Here is an 18,604-nt window from a genome sequence, read left to right as displayed (position 1 = left end):
TCCTAGCAGCTACTTAAATTAAGCCAACAGCATCTGTTACAACTTTTTCTGGATTTCATATATGAATGTTACATCTATAATCAGCTCCTTCAATATTGCATCAAACAAGCTGTGATTTGATAATTCCGTGTCTGTACATAAATCTCTGTCTGCTTCTCAATGAGCTTGTGGATATTTACATTGCTTTACAACCAGTAGGCTGTGGAGGAGGTATACTTTAATGGATGTTATCACTCCCCTTCAACTGGTCTTATAAACACCTGAGCCACCTGAGAAGCCTGAGCATGCACCAGCATACCAAACCTTCCACAAAGGATACCTGATCCTGGGAATCATCAACCACTCACTACATCTTCTGCATCAGCCACCTTGGGTTGGGATCATTACTTCAGTTTTTCTTATACTTCTCTTTTAGTTGAAACACATATCAGCACAGGTACCTTGAAATCACAATGCAATCCCTAGGAGGAATGCGCAGCCACTGACACCTGGACATCCAGAGGTTTACTTTTCTAAATTTATTTCTGATTGGAGTTTTTTTTGTTTTCCTTGCCTCAGCTGTCAGATGGCTTACTTGTCACAGTCTTGTTTGCATCTATCATTCAGCAATCTGTGTTTCGAATTGAATTGAATTGAATTGAATTGAAGGTGTAGTCACAAGGAGGGCCATGGTGGCACTGCAGATTTGGCCAGGGCCTGCTGTGTGGGGGGTCTGGGGTTCAAGTCCTACTTGGGGTGCCATGTGGCTGGCTGGCGTCCAATCCTGGATGTGTTCCCCCCTCGTGCTCTGTGTTGTTGGGTTAGGTTCAAGCCAAGCAGTTATAGACAGTGTACTTGGTCACAGACATGGCACCCAATTAAACCTCCATACAATCATACTTCACCTAAAAATATTTCTTAATGGAAAATTGTGTGCTTTTTCCCCTACTGACATATTATTATTTCCTGTTATGTAACACCATCAGGAAGCTGTTGGGGAAAACAGCACAATGCTGATATGCTCCACATGGTGGTAAGGGTTACACACTAGGTATGTTATTGCAGTAAAAGCAGTCTGCAAGCAACCTGGCAGTAAGTTTTGATCTTCACCAAAATAAGATCTGCAAAATCTACTTTTTCACCATATCCCCACCCCCAAACATAAGCCACCAGGTGTAAACCCCTTAGAGAGAAATTTGCTTCAATTTTTTTTTCCCAAGATCTCCAAATTAACTTCAGAACGATTGCAGTTTAGCAACAGTTGCTTTGCATGTGTGTGATTTTCGTTCCACCACCTTTCACTCAGAAAAAGAACAAAGGCTGAGCATCCTGCAGGCGGCACACTTTGCAAGGTTTAAGATCCATGGCTGACAACAAGAGGGCACCGAGTCTCACATGTTCCATGCAGGAAGATGAAATCGGACACCTGGAAGTTGGTATCTATCAAGGAGAAGCTGGGAACTGCTGGGTGACCCTTGTGCTATCTGACTGCTAGATCTGCTGACATGATGAGAAGGGCTGCCTAGATGAGGAGGAGGTGCTGATGAGATGTAAACACCTTGCCAACCATTTGATGAAAATCATATCTATTCTGCTGTCCAATTTATTAATTTACTTCCCAGGGCCTTGAACCAGCAACCACTAGTTTTCAAGCACATGCCCATAGCCAGGAGAGAGCATTCTTTTCTGTCCCTCCAGCAATATGTGACACATACTGTGGAGAAACCACAGAAGTTACATGTTACATTCAGAGGATTTAAAGTCTTTCGCTACAAGACAAGTTCTGAAGAAGGTTCTTAATGTTAGACAGTGAGACCAAATCAATTTCATAGAACATCTCCTTCCTGTCAAAACACTCGCTGATAATATTGACCTTTTTCCTAATTCATTAATCACGTGTTAAGTTGGAAAAAAAGTAGATCCGTAACCCTGTTTCCAGGATTCATCAATCATGAGTTTAGAGTACGGGAGACTGAAATGTGAAGACCTCCTAGTGTTCCAGGACTGGAAAAAACATCCCAGTGGTAGACAAGGGAGCACTTTTGAACCTTTTGTACCCCATGAGGGTCTTGCTTATAATCAAGGTAAATTACAGCAGAACAACTGCATTAACTTGGGCATATGCAATATTCATGAGTGCTTGTTTATGTTAAAAAATCAATGATATGACACTCAATAAGGCACCAGTTTGAACACTGGTAAAGGTGGACAGGAGTAACAGAAAGTCCAGAATAAGGGGATTTACAATTATTGCATTTTCCCCCATATAATCATAAAGTCATCTGGTGAGTCTACCTAGAGAGGATGGCAGTTCATATTACCACAGGACTCTGTTGGTGCTATTGGGCAATCAAAGTATCATGGGTTCAGCAGAAAAGTCTTTCAGTCAGCCTTCTCTTTACTTAATTTGGTTAGACAAGTCACAAAATGTCAATTTACTTGTGAGACTGTTTGACATTAAAATAAAACATTGGTACTATTTTGTACATTTTGTAAATATGGCATACATCAAATGGCTGCAAGAACTTGTTTGTCAGTTTACATTCAAAATATAACCTTGGTAATGATTTACAGGGTTCAATATTGAAAAAGTGCTGGTTGATGGACTGTAGTCGCCTGAATTTTTGCAATGTTATGATAAGACTCTTGGATATTTTCATTTATGCATCTGGCTGAAAATTTTCTCCAAAGTGATGTACAACTCGATATATACTGCATTTCAAAAAAGACATAGATCTTTAGATAAAGACACATGATTATTAAAGTAAAGCTTGATACCACTGCTTTCACACATTACTGAAGTACCTGCCAATAAAACTGAAAATAAATATTAAATATGAAAGTGATTATGACAGATGATACTATGTAAATTTATGTAGTTGTCGTGAGATCAGGAGAGAAATGGGTCCTTGTTAAATGCTGGAAATGATTCAGTTGTTCTGAAGGAGAGAGGGAGCTGATTCCTGCTGATTCCTAGAATAATGGACATAGGAAATATGTTTGGTCTATAAAGGAGTTTAAGCATCCCAAGTGAATTGGTTATTGTAAAAAGGCTAAGAAATAATTGTAGGTTTAAACAGGGAAAAGGCTCCTTAAAGTGTATATTAGGGGTGGTAGAATAAGGAGTTCAGGCACATGGTGAGTGATGGTGAGAAAACAGACCTACTTACTCAAAGAAACATGGTGGTAACCTTGCTTGCCCCGTAATGCTCTGCCTCCACCTCTGAATCTGCATCTGCACACGCAACGCTGCTTAAGTTAATTGTGATCGAGCAACTTTGAAACAAAGAGTCCTGGAAGTGAGCAGTTCTGGGTCCAGCCCGCAGTTTACTGCTCAGGCCTAATTGGGACCATCTGGAAGCGAGTCCACAAACGCATGTTTTGGTTGTAAAGTGCCACTTAAGATAAGAGTAAACAGAGAGGGATGCCACTGGATGCTCAGAAAACGGTGAGAAAGTGAGAGGGGCTGTTGGCTCGGTCTTGCAAAGGATATCTGCTGTCACCAAGCATACCTTGTTCCCCCCGCCCTGCACTCCCCTCTCCAGATCTGTGAGAAGGTACCCCTGAGAGGAGTTAAAAATAAGTAATTGTTGGAGCAGGGTCAAAGTGCCTCAGCAGTGTTCTGGTCAAATATCACTGACAAGCCAACATGACCTCTCTGCTTCTACAGAATAAACAACAACAAATCAGATCAAATAGTAACAATAACAGCTGGCACTAATTGTGTAATCGGCCTTCTGCACAGACATTCCTGTTAGAGTTCAGCTCTGACGTGACGTAACCTCTGCTGAAAAGAGCCATCTCAAAACATATGCTCATAAACCCAGGTGCTCCCTCTGCGTTGATACTTCCTAGAGGACCCTAAATTGTAGCCTTCTGATTGGCATTAAAAGTAGAAGAACTAACGATGTGTGTTTCCCGCCAGATGCTATTCTGACCCGCTGACCTACAGTGGGATTTGTTTTTGCCTTGACATGGTACCTTGACATCTTTGGTTCCTTCAAGTCTGTGGGTCCACAGCACAGTAATATTGAGAGAACAATTTGGATTTTAACATTCTCTTGACTTATGTGATGTATAAGGAAACAATGAAGAATACCCAATGTGGTGTTACCCAATTAAAATACTGCATAACCACATTTTTACAATAATGCAATGAAAATATATCAAGAAAATGTCAGGCATTATTCCAGTTATAAGTTATTTTCTGCAGCTTTCGTGTAGCTTAAACCTCAGAAAATGTCGACTGAAATGTCACCAGTTTACCTGACCCAATGCTCCTTCCAGATCCTCACCAGAGGCCCTGTCGTAAACGTGCAAAAACATGATGGAAGCTCATCAAAGAGCTCGTTTAACTGTGGAACTCATAGAAAAATCTACTTTAATTATTAAAAAAGGTAAGTGCCTCATAACTACAGTGATTCAAATCGTGCTCCACAGTTGTTAAATGTGCAATGAAGTCTTTCCACGTGTGTTCTCACAGACAAAAAGCTGATATTTACGAGCTGGCATGTGGACTACAAATGCAACAAAAACAAGGGCAGCTCAAGAGACTCAAAGAACCTGAAGAACCACAAAAATTCAAGGATCCTAAATATTCAAAGAACCTAAAGAACTTAAAGAATTCTAGGATTTTAGCAACATGAAGAAACTAGGATGATGAAAATTTACAAATGTAAATAACCTCAAAACCAAAGGAACATAGGTATGTAAAGAAAGTTTCTAAGCAACGTAGAGGTCTAGGCTACTTTGGGAACTGAACAACTTTAGGAATCTAATGAACCTACAAATTCCAAGAATCTAGAAACCCTGAAAATCTTTGGATGGGAGGTTTTTTATTGCATCCCACCCCCTTCACTGCCATAATCATTATTTTGGCGGTCAAACTGGCTCAAATTTTGCTGGTCCTGGCTAAATGAAAGCCCTGTGCAGGTCTGGGCAGTGTATCAGTACAAGCCTTTAATGTTGTCCACTTCGCCTGCATGCATCATATGCTAGTAATTACTCACCGGGTGTGAGGAGAACAGCGTTTCCCTGCTGGCCGTAACCACATAATTAATGTTCCATATCTCTGAGGTAGTTTGTTGCATCAGAGGTTGCCGGGGAAACACACACCCATGAGAAATGGACTGGCTGTAGTTCAAACAGACCCCTTCTCCCTTGTAGACTGTTGTTGTTTTTTTCTGCCCTGTAAATTTGCCCTCCCCAATTCACTGGTGAAATCATTATCCCCAGCCTGTCGAATGCAACCAACCCAAAAATAAGTATTCCGTAATATACACGCGTGAAGGATATTACTCAATGTACTCATTAGAAAAGAGAGATTCCTATTTAATAGATGGATATAAAAAGAATAGATGACGCTGATTAGACTTACAAAGACAGACTTAATTTTTGACCTTGAAGCTGGGTTATGGCCAGAAAGTGCATTTAGAATCAATTATTTGTGCTAAAACTTTCTGTTTCGGCAGCTAAATTTGCCAGAAAATATTTGCATGTCTGAATTAATATGACACAATGACCAATTTAGGCAAGACACATATGAACAATTTGTTCAGTTTAAACTAACAGCAGGACACACTCATTAACATTCAGATTTTTTTAACCTTAAGGTTTGAAAAGATATCACACAAAGGAGGGTGAGAGAAAACCAGACTCTAAGACTGTGCCGCCCATTCTAGCATCAGGCGAGCACTTTCGCAGGCTGAAAGTGTGAGACGTCTCAATGGAGCGGCACTTCCACGGTGACGTCACTGGGTTCACACTAAACAATGGCGGCTCTGTGCTGGACGTGGTAAAATAAAGTGGGGGAAAAGCCTCCCCCTCTCTATTATTCCTCACGCTATATAAAATTCGGCGAGGGAGCCTGCGGGCTCATGCTAGGTGATGGGCGGACAGGCGGAATGTCACTCTTGGCTCTGTGAGTGTCCAATGGTTTCAGGAAGGGGGGGTATGGGGGTAGGAGTTGAGACCGCAAGCAAACTTCAGCTGTTTCGTGCTGTGGTTGTATGCATATTTCAGTTTCATAGTAGAAGTCTTGCATGCTATGTTATGTAATTCTTCACTCTATTTTAGCTTTTATTACACTTGGGATATGCTTTAGTCATTGCTTTTTTGTCTCCTTCCACAAAAACATTGAGTACCAGAGGTCAGCGTTAGGACTGCATTCCACCATGTTGGAATATTGAACATAGGATATACTTAATGATGGATAATTCGGATCTCTACCCCCTACACTTAGGACAGATCATTCCGTACCTCTGAAAGATAGCACTAAGCCCTTCCACCTCTAGACACTTGCAAGTCCCACACAGAAGTAGACCAAAATCAAAAGTCTGTAGGGTTCTCAATTTTGGCTTTGATGAGGTGGAATGAGCTCCCTTTCTTCCTCAGAGTTGCTGAATCCCTTCAAACATTGAAAAATTGTCTCAAAACGTAGCTCTTCCAGATATATCTCCCAATCTCCTCACTCCTCTGTAAACTTGGAACGCATCATATTTTGCAATTACCTTTTCCTATCAGTTCCATAGGCAGCTACTCAATTAATGTGCAAATGTAAAAACGGCGATAGCGGTCTGTGACTGTACTTTGAGAATCATGTATGCATCTGCATGTCTTCTTCTGTTATGAAATACAGTTTTGTTCGTATGTCAGTTTGGAGAAAGGCATCTGCTAAATCAATAAATGTAAATGTACTTCTTATTTTTCAAACCTTACTCCATACAGGTTAACTCTGGGCTTTCCTTTTATGTCCTCATATCATTGTATTAGCTCTCTGGATCAAAACTCTGTAATAAACTCCCCAAATGTTAAGTCCTTGTGGGTTGTATGGGCTTTAAGTTTTCACTGGATGATCACACCATACAAACGCTCAGAACACAAAATTATCTCCAGGACCTAAACAGTGACAGAGATAAGCAGAGCTGTCTACACTGATGTAATAGAAAGAGTCTGTACATTTTCTGTCAGGAATATTAATAGCTCCAGCCCTGTTCACTGATCCAGATGATGTAGCCAGCCACATACATAGCAGCAACAATTCAGGCTGTAGTGGTTAAGAAGCAAAACTTGTATTTTAAAGGCTGACAGCTGGAGAAGTGGAATCTCTGCTCCGGATTTCAGATGGATGTTGAGTATTTCGATTGACCCACTTCATTTCCCATATCATACTGTTGCCGCTTTCTTACGTCTGGACAGCCACTATCAACTGTAGCTGCCCTGATGAAGACTTTCCAGACACTTTAAACTCACCACCTCCAAAGCAAAAACTGCCATGATAACACAAATACCAGACAGATTGGCATGTTGGGTGCACCTCAAATGTCACTTCTTAGGTTATTTCATATTTCTTCCTTTGGCACACATATTTTGGAAAGAGAGGTCATTTTAGAGATATGGCACAATCGAACAATCGGTTCTTATGAGGAATCAAAAGTTACTGATGGGACATCATGTTCACAGCTAAAAGCAGCAGTCAATGGATCAGTGCAGTATTACAGATCCAGATCTAATTAACCCCTAGTTGAGTCTTGTTTGAACATCCTTAATGTTCTTAAAGTATTCATGGCTGGATCTTCTGATCATGACAGATTATGGAAAGTGGACTGAGCCCTGAGCAATGTGATTTGAGAGAGAACAATGTGACTGAGACACTGGATGGACTAAGGGGGTCTGGCATAAGACGTGCGTGAAGCACGGCCAGTCTTGGAGACTGTAGGTGAGTGCAATAAGTTGCCATCAAGATGACATTGAACCACAGCGAAAAGATGACCATTCCAAAAAATAAAATGATCATTTTATTCACAGAGTGACACCACCATCTGCTCTACTGCACATTTGGATCACGTGTGGTGTGGTGTGGTGTGGTGTTGCCTATCACTGCCAGTTCCACAATTAAATAAGAGAGCTATTCACATATTCTTACTTGGCAGTTTCACTTTACTTTGGTCCAGATTAGAACAGCAAATAAACTGTCAGACGGCTGACTATGTTAGTTTGCAACTCTTTCTCCTGTATTGCCAAGTACCATAAGGGAACACTAAAGACGGAAAACAACTGCCTTTTTCAGCCATGAATTACAGTCAAGCACAGCACTAATTGGCTTAAACTGTGCCTGTGTGTATCTCTGTTTACGTGTGTTTGTGTTTACTTAAAGCCACAAACAATTAGGCAACACGGTAACTAGCAGGGAAACACTGTCGGGATCCTGGGTTCCTGGCACTGTTGCCTGCTATCCCCAAACTGCTGTTTCTAATCAGGCCCCCATTTGGTTAGGAATAAACAGCTCATTTCGGGGCACAGTCCGCTCTGCGAAGCAAAGCACATTTAAAAGTGCATTCTTACCGATTTTAGCGGTAATTCAACATGGACAACTTCCTTAGAGGCTGAAAGTAGCACAAGACAAATTTAAGGAGCCGTCAAAAGTAAACGGAACGGCAACACTAAAATCAGTGGTCGGTTAAACAATGTTGCCAGGCTGTTAAAAATCTGGTACACTTTGCCAACAAACGCTTCCCTTCGACTTCTTTGCTTTTTTTCCCTTTTCCTCTTCCATTTATTTTGCAGTTTCAACAGGGGGGAAAACCCTAATTCACACTGTTTCCATATTCAACTAAAGTTTACTGTAGGCACTTGAATATAACTTAGTGAGCTGTCCAAAGCGTGGTGTGGACATATAAAAATTGTTTTTGGAAAGAAAGAACATTAGAAGCTTATTGTGTAAAGCTCATAACTAATTCATTATTGATGTTGCAGCCACGAGACTCAGTTACATTTTAAAGTTTCAAAGAGCCAGCTACCAAACTGATCTGAGTGGAATGCAGAATACTCATCAAAACTAAATGCAAGTTTTTAGCTTTTTCCTTGATGTTTTATTGAAAAAGATATCTACTGATTCAACACTCTGGCAGGACAGGGGAAATGAGGTAACGGATATAATTTTGTCATTTATTTTTATGCTTAGCAGATGCGTTTATTCTGATTCAAGTACACAGCTTTCAGTTTTTACACTTGACTCATCCATACAAATACCTAACCAGAACAACTAGTTCCAATAAATTACATAGTCCAAAAGTGTTACAGCAGGGTTGCTTCCTGATACTTGAACCCATAACCATTTGGGCGCAGGTCTGCAGGAGGCATAGCAATGGATGTCAATTTATGACTTGAAGGTTGTTGCTTCAAACTGTTCTCCCTGATATTCCTGTAATTCCCTTGATCAAGGAACTTACCGTGAACTGGTGCAGTAAAAAGTTTTGATGATCAATGCGTTAACTGCCGGGTAACCGGCTGGGAATGTCATATTCTGTATGGTTCAAGGGTTGGACCATAGCCATGCTATGAGTCTATTCACATAGTGATGCTTCTGAAATAAAACATCCCACTGACACAAAAGCACATATACACATACACAAACACTTGTTTCACCCTCTCTACTGACACCCTGCATACTGAAGGAAGACTCATGGCTAATTTTCTGTTTTCCCAGCCAGAGGCTGTTGTATGTCATGAACATGACATAACATCATGAGGTCCCACAGTCCCTTGCACTGCTGTCTGGACAGCTCATGACTGGACTTCTTCTCAGGTGGCAGGTGAGACATGCATAGACATGGTTTCAATTTCGATTTTTGTGCACCTGAAGAACAAGCTGACACTTGTATTAGGGAAAAGAGGACAGGTATCAGTAATTATTAATATTTCTTTGCTAAGCTGATCTTAGTGACCTACAGCTTCTCATATTTAAAGAAATAAATTTTATCCTTGTCTAATTTCAGGTAAGTTCTCAGCTTTGTCTGATATTGTGTGTTTAACTAAGAGTCTACCTGCTGAGTGCAGCGCGCTCAATTTGTTTGACGTATTGTATATGACCGCCTGTATGAAAAGGCCATTTTTCCTTTACTTAGTGAATCATTTAAAAAAATGCTAAGGTAGCAAATCTGTTGAATAAGTAAAGTTAGATCCTGGGACATGGATGAAAAGAAGCGCAGAATGGAGCCGCGGTAGCTTACGCAAATGTCTCCTTTTGTGTTCACATCTCGTTGAAAGCCGAGCTTCCGACTGCCACGAGCAAAAGTGATGGCACAACATTAAAGTGGCCACTGGTTAATGGAGTCCATTGTGCTCACGCTGACTTTTAATCTGTGGAATCTGTCATTTTTCTAAGTCCATTTAAGGTGGATGCCTATCAGAGCATCTTAAGATAATTGAGGACAAGGCAGTGGCCAAGAGAATCTTTTCCATTCACAGAGGCGGTGGAAAAATGTTTGAGATTATCGCTTGAATATGCTATATGCAGAATGTTTTTTTGTTATTTATTAACTCAAGAAAAGACAGCAGGAAATCCAAGCTGATTATCCTTCAGGCTGTCAGTGTAGCCTTAACCAATGAGCATTACCACGTTTAGCACTGCTGATGAATGCAAGAGGGAGGGGAAGACTCACCTTGGTCAGTGTTGGGTACCCAGCAGCCACCTCAGCGGGGCAGTACAGACGCTCCTCATGGGAGGCTTCCACTGTTTGGGCCCACTGGTCCAGGAAGCCACTGGGAGTGTACAGACCACAGTCTCGCACGCTGGTCTCCCGTTCAAAGTCCTCACACATGCCATCTCCATCATAGAAGTAGCAGAGACTGGGTTCATCTGCGGAAGGAGAGCCGACAGTGCCAATCCACCCAGATCCAGCCAGATTGTCAGCTCTGGGCAAATTTAATTCAAAGGTTCCTTCTAAACCCTTATTCCAATCATCTGTGTTCTGCATTATATTCTTACTGTAATAACTTGGCTTAACTGAAAATTACAGCAGAAAGGCCCCTTCTCAGGCTTGAAGGGGGAACACTTTGTTAACACAAGAATGTTTGCCCAAATAGTGAAGAGAAAGAGAAAAAAAAAAATCAATGTTATACAAGAGCTTCCTGGCCATACCCCCTTCATCCAAGTGACTGGACGGATGGATGGGTCACTGAGTCTAATCCAACTCATAGTGACCACTCGTGGTTTCCAAGGAAAAGGAGGAATAGAAGTGGTTTGCCAGTGCCTGGGTTAACCTACTATGCCCTAATGTCCCCATAAGTGATTGAAACCTGTGTATATTCCCATTTCAATAAATAAATGCTAGCTTTGTACCGAGCAATGCAATGCATATACATACAACATACATATACATATCTAAGCCACTTGTCCCGTGCGGGGTTGTGGTGAGCTAGGGTCTGGCCCGCTGGCGTGGGGTGCTTGGCTGGCTGGAGGGGGTGGGGCGAGGGGGCGCGTGCACCCCAAGCAGGACTCAAACCCCAGACCAACTAAAGAGCAGGTCTCAGTGAAGCCTATTGTGCCACTGCACCCCCGCCAATGCAATTTATATAAATTACTTGCTTGTGTGTGGTATATAGACACAAAAACAAATCACCATGTAACATGCCATTGCCAGGAAAATTCACAGGGACAAGTAGAAAAGATGAACTGAAGCACTAATGCTGAGATTAGATCAGTTTAGACTTCCTCAAGGACATATCTAGGCGGCATTCTTTGTCCCTTTCTCTCTAGGTACGTGGCATGTCATTATGACAGTGGCACTGCTACAAAATTAGATGTAGACACAAGAGGAGCACCATCCAATGACCAACGTATCTATTTTCTTTTGGAATCATATACACGAATGAGGATAAAGACATTAAATATTTGAATAAAATACATCAAAGCTTATACCTCCCGACAAACACATCCCTTTATATATTTTGTTTGTAAAGGGTAGCAGGTAATACAGTGATTAGAGCTGCTGCTGCCTTTGGGGCTGGAGGGTCTCTGGTTCAGATCACAACTCCTGCAGTAGTACCCTTGCTCAGAGTATTTACCTTGACTTGCTCCAGTACAAATTGTTCAGCTGTATAAATAATTGTATAAGTATCTTAACACTCTAAGTCGCTATGGAGAAATGTAACAGCAACATGAATAAATGTAAACTGACGGCTGAGGGGTACTTGCCACTGTGGCATTTACTAATGTCAGAGGCATTCCCAGATGCAGAAAAGTAGCACAACAGAAGCTGTCTCCTCCTCCAAGCCAGAACAGGATCTCATAGAAAACTTGACACAGACGTTGTAAAGGACGCTGCTTGAGATCCACTTCAGCATGCTGGCAGCACAACTGTTTACTACAAGCACTTGATCCTCATCAGCGGGTATCGGTTGTTGTTATGGTTTTAAACACTATGGTTTGTGACTGAGATCGCAGCTTTCTGTTTTTGACTCATAAATACATTCCCTCAGAATTTGCTTCAAGGTCCTTTCGGAGAAGTCAAAAAACAGGTGTTAACATACTGTTTTTCGTTTGTGGCAGCTTTCCCAGTTTAACCACCGCAGATTTCCTTGCAGTAAACGAATATAAAAATTAAGATGAAAAAATTGCGCCATTCGAATCAGCACATAACACTGACAAAATATTAGCAATAATAGTCAGTAGAGTAATACACATCCGTCTTGTTCAAACACACCTCCCCGATGACCCAGCTTTCAACAATATTCTTTAAGGGATACAGACCTTTGCTTTAAAGCCAACTAAATGCTGATTGTACTTGAATCGTGCCTCCAAACCAGCCAAGGTCACAGGGCGCACACAACCATACCTTGATTGCTCCGTCAGCATTTTAAACCCGTCCGCTTTATCTCCCATCATCTTTTCTCACTCATTAGTAATTGTGCAGGTGAGCAAAGCGGCACTTTTTGTTCCTTCTGACCCGTATGCATGGGGGTGGATTAGCAGAAGTGGGTGCACTTGATGAACCTTGCAGATTAGGCCCTGCCCCCACAGTTTAGGGGAAAAAGAGAGACCCCACCAGTATGGATTTTCCAGGCATCCTTCTCAGAGCTCATCCTCTATGAGTTCTCACAGTTTTTTTTTTTTTTTTTTTTTTTTTTTTTTTTTGGGGGGGGGTGGGGGGCTGATGTTTTTATTTATTAATTTTCCCCCTTCTTGTCTTCTCGCAGCTCTTTTGTGATGTCAAAATGAAGGGGGCCATAAAAGGGGGTGTGCATACCTGTATGTGCACGGGTGTGTGTGTGCATGCACAGCTGGCTCTCACATGACAGGCTGACCCCCTCCCACTCAGACAGCAAAAGCAGTACCCCTCTTCCTGTTCACACCTTCTGCCAGACTGGGAGACAGCTGGTGACTCTCTTCCTTTCGGCATCTGGTTCCCCTCACAACAGGGATAAAATGGAGGGTGGGTGCAAAAAAACACACAGCGGTCACTGTCTTGACTCTCCCGACTCTCCAGGCGAGGGGAAAGGGTGCAGCCTACACCATCGTTTGCCTGGTTACCACTACAACAATGAGCAAGAGGTGGGCACCAGGGCGAACAAACCTGACACAACAGCACTCCTATTCTCCCAGTTTTCCTTGGATGAACAAAGGGCGTTTTAAAAACACATTGCTTTTGACAAGAAAAAAATAGAATGTTCCAAGAAAGTTTTGTAAATGATGAGCATCAGGATTTTCTCAACTGTTACAAAATCATCCCTGGACTACACATCTGCAGGTCAGCAGAACCCTGCGAGAAACTCTAGACTCCTTAATGAGCATATCTCTGCTAACAATTTAGAAAATACTGTACCCATAGTTTTGATTGTGGCTCCTTGAGGTTTTTTTATAAACCAAAAGAATATGACATATGTTGGCACTTGGAGGTTCGAAAGTTTAGATAAAATATTTAGAAAAAATGGTAAATACCCCATACACTGCTGGGTGCTACCGTTTTCCAGTAACACATCCAACACTGGTCTCGTGCTTAAAATATTATTATTATTTATTCATTTCAGAAGATAATTTTCTCAAGAATGACAACTCAAATTACAACACCACCTGCTGCCCCAAATGTAACGTGAGTTTTTCACTGGACACCTACAAACGCAGTTGAAAAACGGCTCCTTCCTGCAGCGGCTGGAGCAGCCATCCCCATTGGCGGAATTCATGTCGTCACACTCTTCGCCGAGAAACCTGAAGAACATTGCCAAACGACTCGTTAGATGTCCGTAACACAGCAAAGTAGACAACTGCACAGTAAAATCAGGACATTAAACTGAAGTCTATGCAAGGAACGTAAATAACATAGACTGATGATCTCGTCAATGACAAAAATACTGTTGACACTGAAGAAGATGGGTCTGTGAGGTTATCGCTCACTTTTGAATGACCCCGTCGCCACAGTAAGGTGCTCCAAGCTCGTGGGTGAGTTCTGGGGAAGGCTCGCTCTCGGTTCCCCTCGAGATGGTCACCACTCGGTATGTGTAAATTGTCCCAGCTTCCACATCCCTAGGACACACATATAAATATACACATGTCCAGTTACTCCAACCAGTCTGGTTTACATGTCCCTGTCTGATTTGTCCCCTCATTTCCTTTTTCAGTCTGTACAGCAATTTACCCATCTAGAGTTGTTTTCTACCCACAGCTACTTCACACATTCTGAATTTATGGAAGAAAGTGGTATTCAAAGGCACAATATAACCATCTCAACTGTTTCACATCTCTCAAGGGTAGTGGGGGGGGTGGGCGGTAGGTTACATTCTTCATTGCTCCTGCTGTCAACCTCCACTGGTTAAACCAATATCTGATACAATACCTCTACCAGATGTAGAGGGGTTCCATTGGACTGGTAGAAAAACACAGTCCTGTGCAAGTGGATGTGTTGGGGCGGAGATCAGGAGTATTGAGTCCCAGTGTCCTATAAGAAGCCCTCAAGCAGAGAGCTACAGCACAACTCAGGCCAGCTCAGCGTGGCACACACCATTCTAGCTCTTAACAGTCGAATTCAGGACAGAGACACGAGGCGTAGAGCTCCACTGGAAAACATCTGGAGCTGCTTGCTGGTGCAGTCAATCGAAGCCACATGTCGTTCGCTTTAGGGAGGGGGGAAAGCACTTTCTTCAATTTATTGTCACCCTCACAAAAAGGCTGGATTTGAAACACAGCAGACAGAGAATCCCCGCTCAGCTGGAATGGATGCTGTGGGCAGATTCTGGAGCGATGGGATCAAAGCCAGTGCAGAACTTGACCTTTTGACCTGGTACAGTAAGGCAGAAGAAAGTAAGAGTGAACGCATTCAACAAAAATGACGCAACAAAGGCTACGGCCTGTAAAACGTGCAATACATAATCAAACAGCTCTCCAGATATTGGACAAGCCTGCAGATGTCATTATGTAGATGACATTGAGACCAGCGATGTGCATTGTGACCTGATGGATAATGCAGCAACAGCCACAGCAAGAAGCAAATTCAGGTTCATGCGTGCACACCGGAGAACAATTGTAGCCGATTTCCCTGAAAAACAGCAAAAAAACTCAAATAAAGTCTGAGGAAACTCCAGTGAGCTACAGAATTCAGCCAAGGTTTGTCACTGAGAAGCCAGGATCTGTCACTGATTCATTCTATGAAGCTCTGTCCAGCTTCTCTTGCTGGACCTCAATGAGGTCTCATCAACTAAATAAACGTTCAAAATAAATGGTCAAGAAGGTTGATCTGCTGACCATCCATCTACTTCAAAGAGGTCAATACAGCTGTTCCTGGGGTTCTTTGGAATGGTAGCATAACTTGTTACAGACCCTGGACCTACAGTCAGGCGATGAATAAATAAAAGTCTCAAATTCAGAGCCTTTAAACTATTATTGCAAAAAGGTCAGATTTTTGCATGCAATGTTTCTTGGACTCAGGATGACAAGGCTTTGTCACACAGACATATGATAACTTGGTCGACTGATAAGACATTGGCACAGGGCATTTCTTAAAATGAAGCAGCAGCCATTGTCATGCAAACAAAGGACCTGGGTTCAAATCCCCCTGCTGCTGTAGTACTCATTAAGTACCCAAGTTGGTTACCGAATTTCTCCAGCAAAAATTACCCAGATCCAGAAGTTCTTCCAGTTCACGCATAATGCCAGCGTACATTAATGAGGCACCGCTGTTCTGCATCCCAAAACAATAGCACTTAAAATGTTTGTCCCTTGTAAAGACAGCTGTAGTATTCACAGACTCCAGGTTTAAGACTGCCTGTTGCGACACTTAACAGCTCAAAGGGGGAGATTTATTTAAAGAAGTTTGGATCACATATTGCAAAGGTGACTTTTGCAAATCCAAAATCATTGTGCTACTTCTGAAAGATTAAATTTCATTTAATTTCAACAGATTTTTATAGATCGAGGGCAAAAACTAGATGCACTCAATGAGTATCAACTGTCCATCGCAGCTGTTCCTCTCTCAAATAGCTGTGATGAGAAACTCTCATCTTTCTCATGTCATTCCGATGTCCGGCAGCTATGTCCAGTGGAAAACCTGAGTCACAAGTAGTGGACGCGAGGGCCTTCATTACCGGGGTCAGCCAGCTTTTTGCTCTCCGAGGACTCATTTCAAGCAATTCCCAGCGACAAGCTGCATGGGAATGGGACTCAACATTTCCTCCTGTGAAGGACCAACGTGCATACCACTACAAAGGGTTTTCATTCCAAATGGTACAAATGTATATGTAACATCATATTAATTTGTGAAATTCAAAATGCATGTAAGAACAAAGGTTGCAGTTTCAAATTTCACCTCTGGCTATAGGTACCATGAACAACTTACTTATCCTGAATTGCTACAAAAAAAAAAATTTACCATCAGTATAAATGAGGATGTAATTGTAGGTAGATCAGCATTGTAAGGGGCTTTGGAGAAAAGTTTCAGCTAAATAAGTAAATGTAAACTAGAGAATTCCAATACAATGAAGAAAAACTGCAACTCACATGTAGAAAAAAGTACATATGGAATTACGGACATTACTTATTCTTGAGACAACAAGCAAAAATGTATGCTCTCTGAGTGTATACGTGAACAACATGAAGCAGATGCAATTTTAAAAATTCTCCGAATGAAAAAATTTCTACCCAGATGATCCATTTTAATTAGAGCATCTTATTATTGCCATGTTCCTCATAAGACATCTAACCTTTTTAATCCTGGAGTAGGTGATAATGCCAATTAACTGGCTGAATATTAAGAGAAGCAAAATCTTTTTGGAAAATTCTGGAAAGGTCTGACAATTAAAAACAACATCCAAGCAGCAAGGCAGCAGTACAGCTTAATTAAGAGAAAAGGCTGTTTGAGCGAGATCTCCAGTTTCCTGGGTTCAGACGAGGTCAGTCACCCTCAACCCCACCCCACAAACCCTCCGTCAGCAGAACTACATGGTGCTTCTGGTAATGGAAAGGAAGTAGCAACGTTCAGTAAGTGGCAGAACAAACAAGTTAAATCACTGTGGGCCGCGAACTGCACGGCCAGGGCTTCTACACCTTCGCTGAGCTGTGTTTGTCCAGGCGCTCTGCAGAGAGGGGAGCCGGCAGAGCGCTCCAATACAAAAACACAGAGCCCTCAGTCATGGACGCGTACGAAGCCCTGTTTTCCAGCTCTGAGTAGAAACTGCCACCGCAGATGCTGCCCACAGACCAAACTACTGGTCCTGTTAAAAATATATGTTTTAAACATCAAACATGCAATAAGCTTGCTTATAAATATCCGTGCTGTCTGTGCATTTCCTGTTGTATTCAAATTAAGACTGAAATTCACGCAACAAGAGACTAGGTCTGCAACATATTTTACTGTACTGGCACGTCCAGACCCCCGGAGCAGAATTAATTTTCCCTGTTGTATTTTTCTTTATTTTATTAGTTAATGGCTAGAAAAAGCCATGAGAGGGCTGAACCTGTCATTAGCAAAACCTTAAATGAGACCGAAAAGATTTGTCCAGTAAGAGCCAACGGGTTTTGTGCTCTGTCGTCAAAGTCCCCGAGAAGTTATGAAGCGTAACCTGGAGGCACGTGAGCACCGTCACTCATCTCACTGAGAAAAAAGGAGCTGCGGGGGGGGGGGATAGATGGTGGCATGGCCAGGTGCGTCACTGCGGTCTGTGCCGCATGGCTCACGCCGGAGCAGGAGCTTGCACGAGGCTTCCTTCAAGGTTTCGTCTCTGCCAAAATAAACAGTCGCACGCTGCCTTTAGCCTCAAGCACTCCATTCTGAAAGGAAAAGAGAGGCAACTGGAAAGGACGGAAAAAGAGATGGCACCAAAAATAAATAAATAAATACAAGCTTGATCTTCTTTTACAGTGCCAGGCAAGATTATGCAAACACAGTGCCACGAGGGAAGATATTTGGCAAATCAAATAAGACCGCGAGTTTAGTGAAGGATAGTATATTTCACTTGTTATTTTTTTTATTATTGTTTTTTGTTCTCTTAATCACTTTTGCAGAGTGAAATCATGATGTCAGTGTGAAATTGACGCGACTAGAAAACGGAAAGGTTTTCAGCCGCGATGATGGCTGATTTCATCGGTGTCATGTAACTGACTTGGTGTACAGGAAGAGGAGCTATGAATTCACAAGTTAATTAGACGGTTTAGGATCTTAATTAGATTATTATGATCTGAGCCTTGAGCAAGGAACAATGCCTTACAAAGACTATATAAACAACTGTAGGAGCGGTAGGCAATAAATCAATCACGCGCATGCCAGATCCTGTAATAATAGCTTCATGTGGCTTCATATTAAGTTGTGAGTTATCAGATGCCAGAAACCCAGAGAGCTGCCTTTTCGGGCAATGTTGA

The 18,604-nt window shown here is 42.0% G+C and overlaps 1 protein-coding gene across 1 annotated transcript in view; it reads right to left on the bottom strand.

The window, feature by feature from the left end:
- The window catches only part of LOC108927179 (pappalysin-1-like), an 83,158-nt gene that overhangs the window by 28,916 nt on the left and 35,638 nt on the right, over positions 1-18,604 (bottom strand). Inside the window, exons 8-10 of the mRNA XM_018740292.2 lie at positions 14,153-14,281; positions 13,875-13,966; positions 10,422-10,618 (exon numbers count right to left, since the gene is read on the bottom strand). Of these exons, the coding sequence (XP_018595808.2) occupies positions 10,422-10,618; positions 13,875-13,966; positions 14,153-14,281 (418 nt within the window). The remainder of the gene's footprint in view (positions 1-10,421; positions 10,619-13,874; positions 13,967-14,152; positions 14,282-18,604) is intronic.

This window comes from Scleropages formosus, chromosome 6, assembly GCF_900964775.1.
Source record: "Scleropages formosus chromosome 6, fSclFor1.1, whole genome shotgun sequence".
Lineage (NCBI taxonomy): Eukaryota > Metazoa > Chordata > Actinopteri > Osteoglossiformes > Osteoglossidae > Scleropages > Scleropages formosus.
Note: the sequence above shows the minus strand (reverse complement) of the source record. Positions and strands in the feature narration are given on the sequence as shown.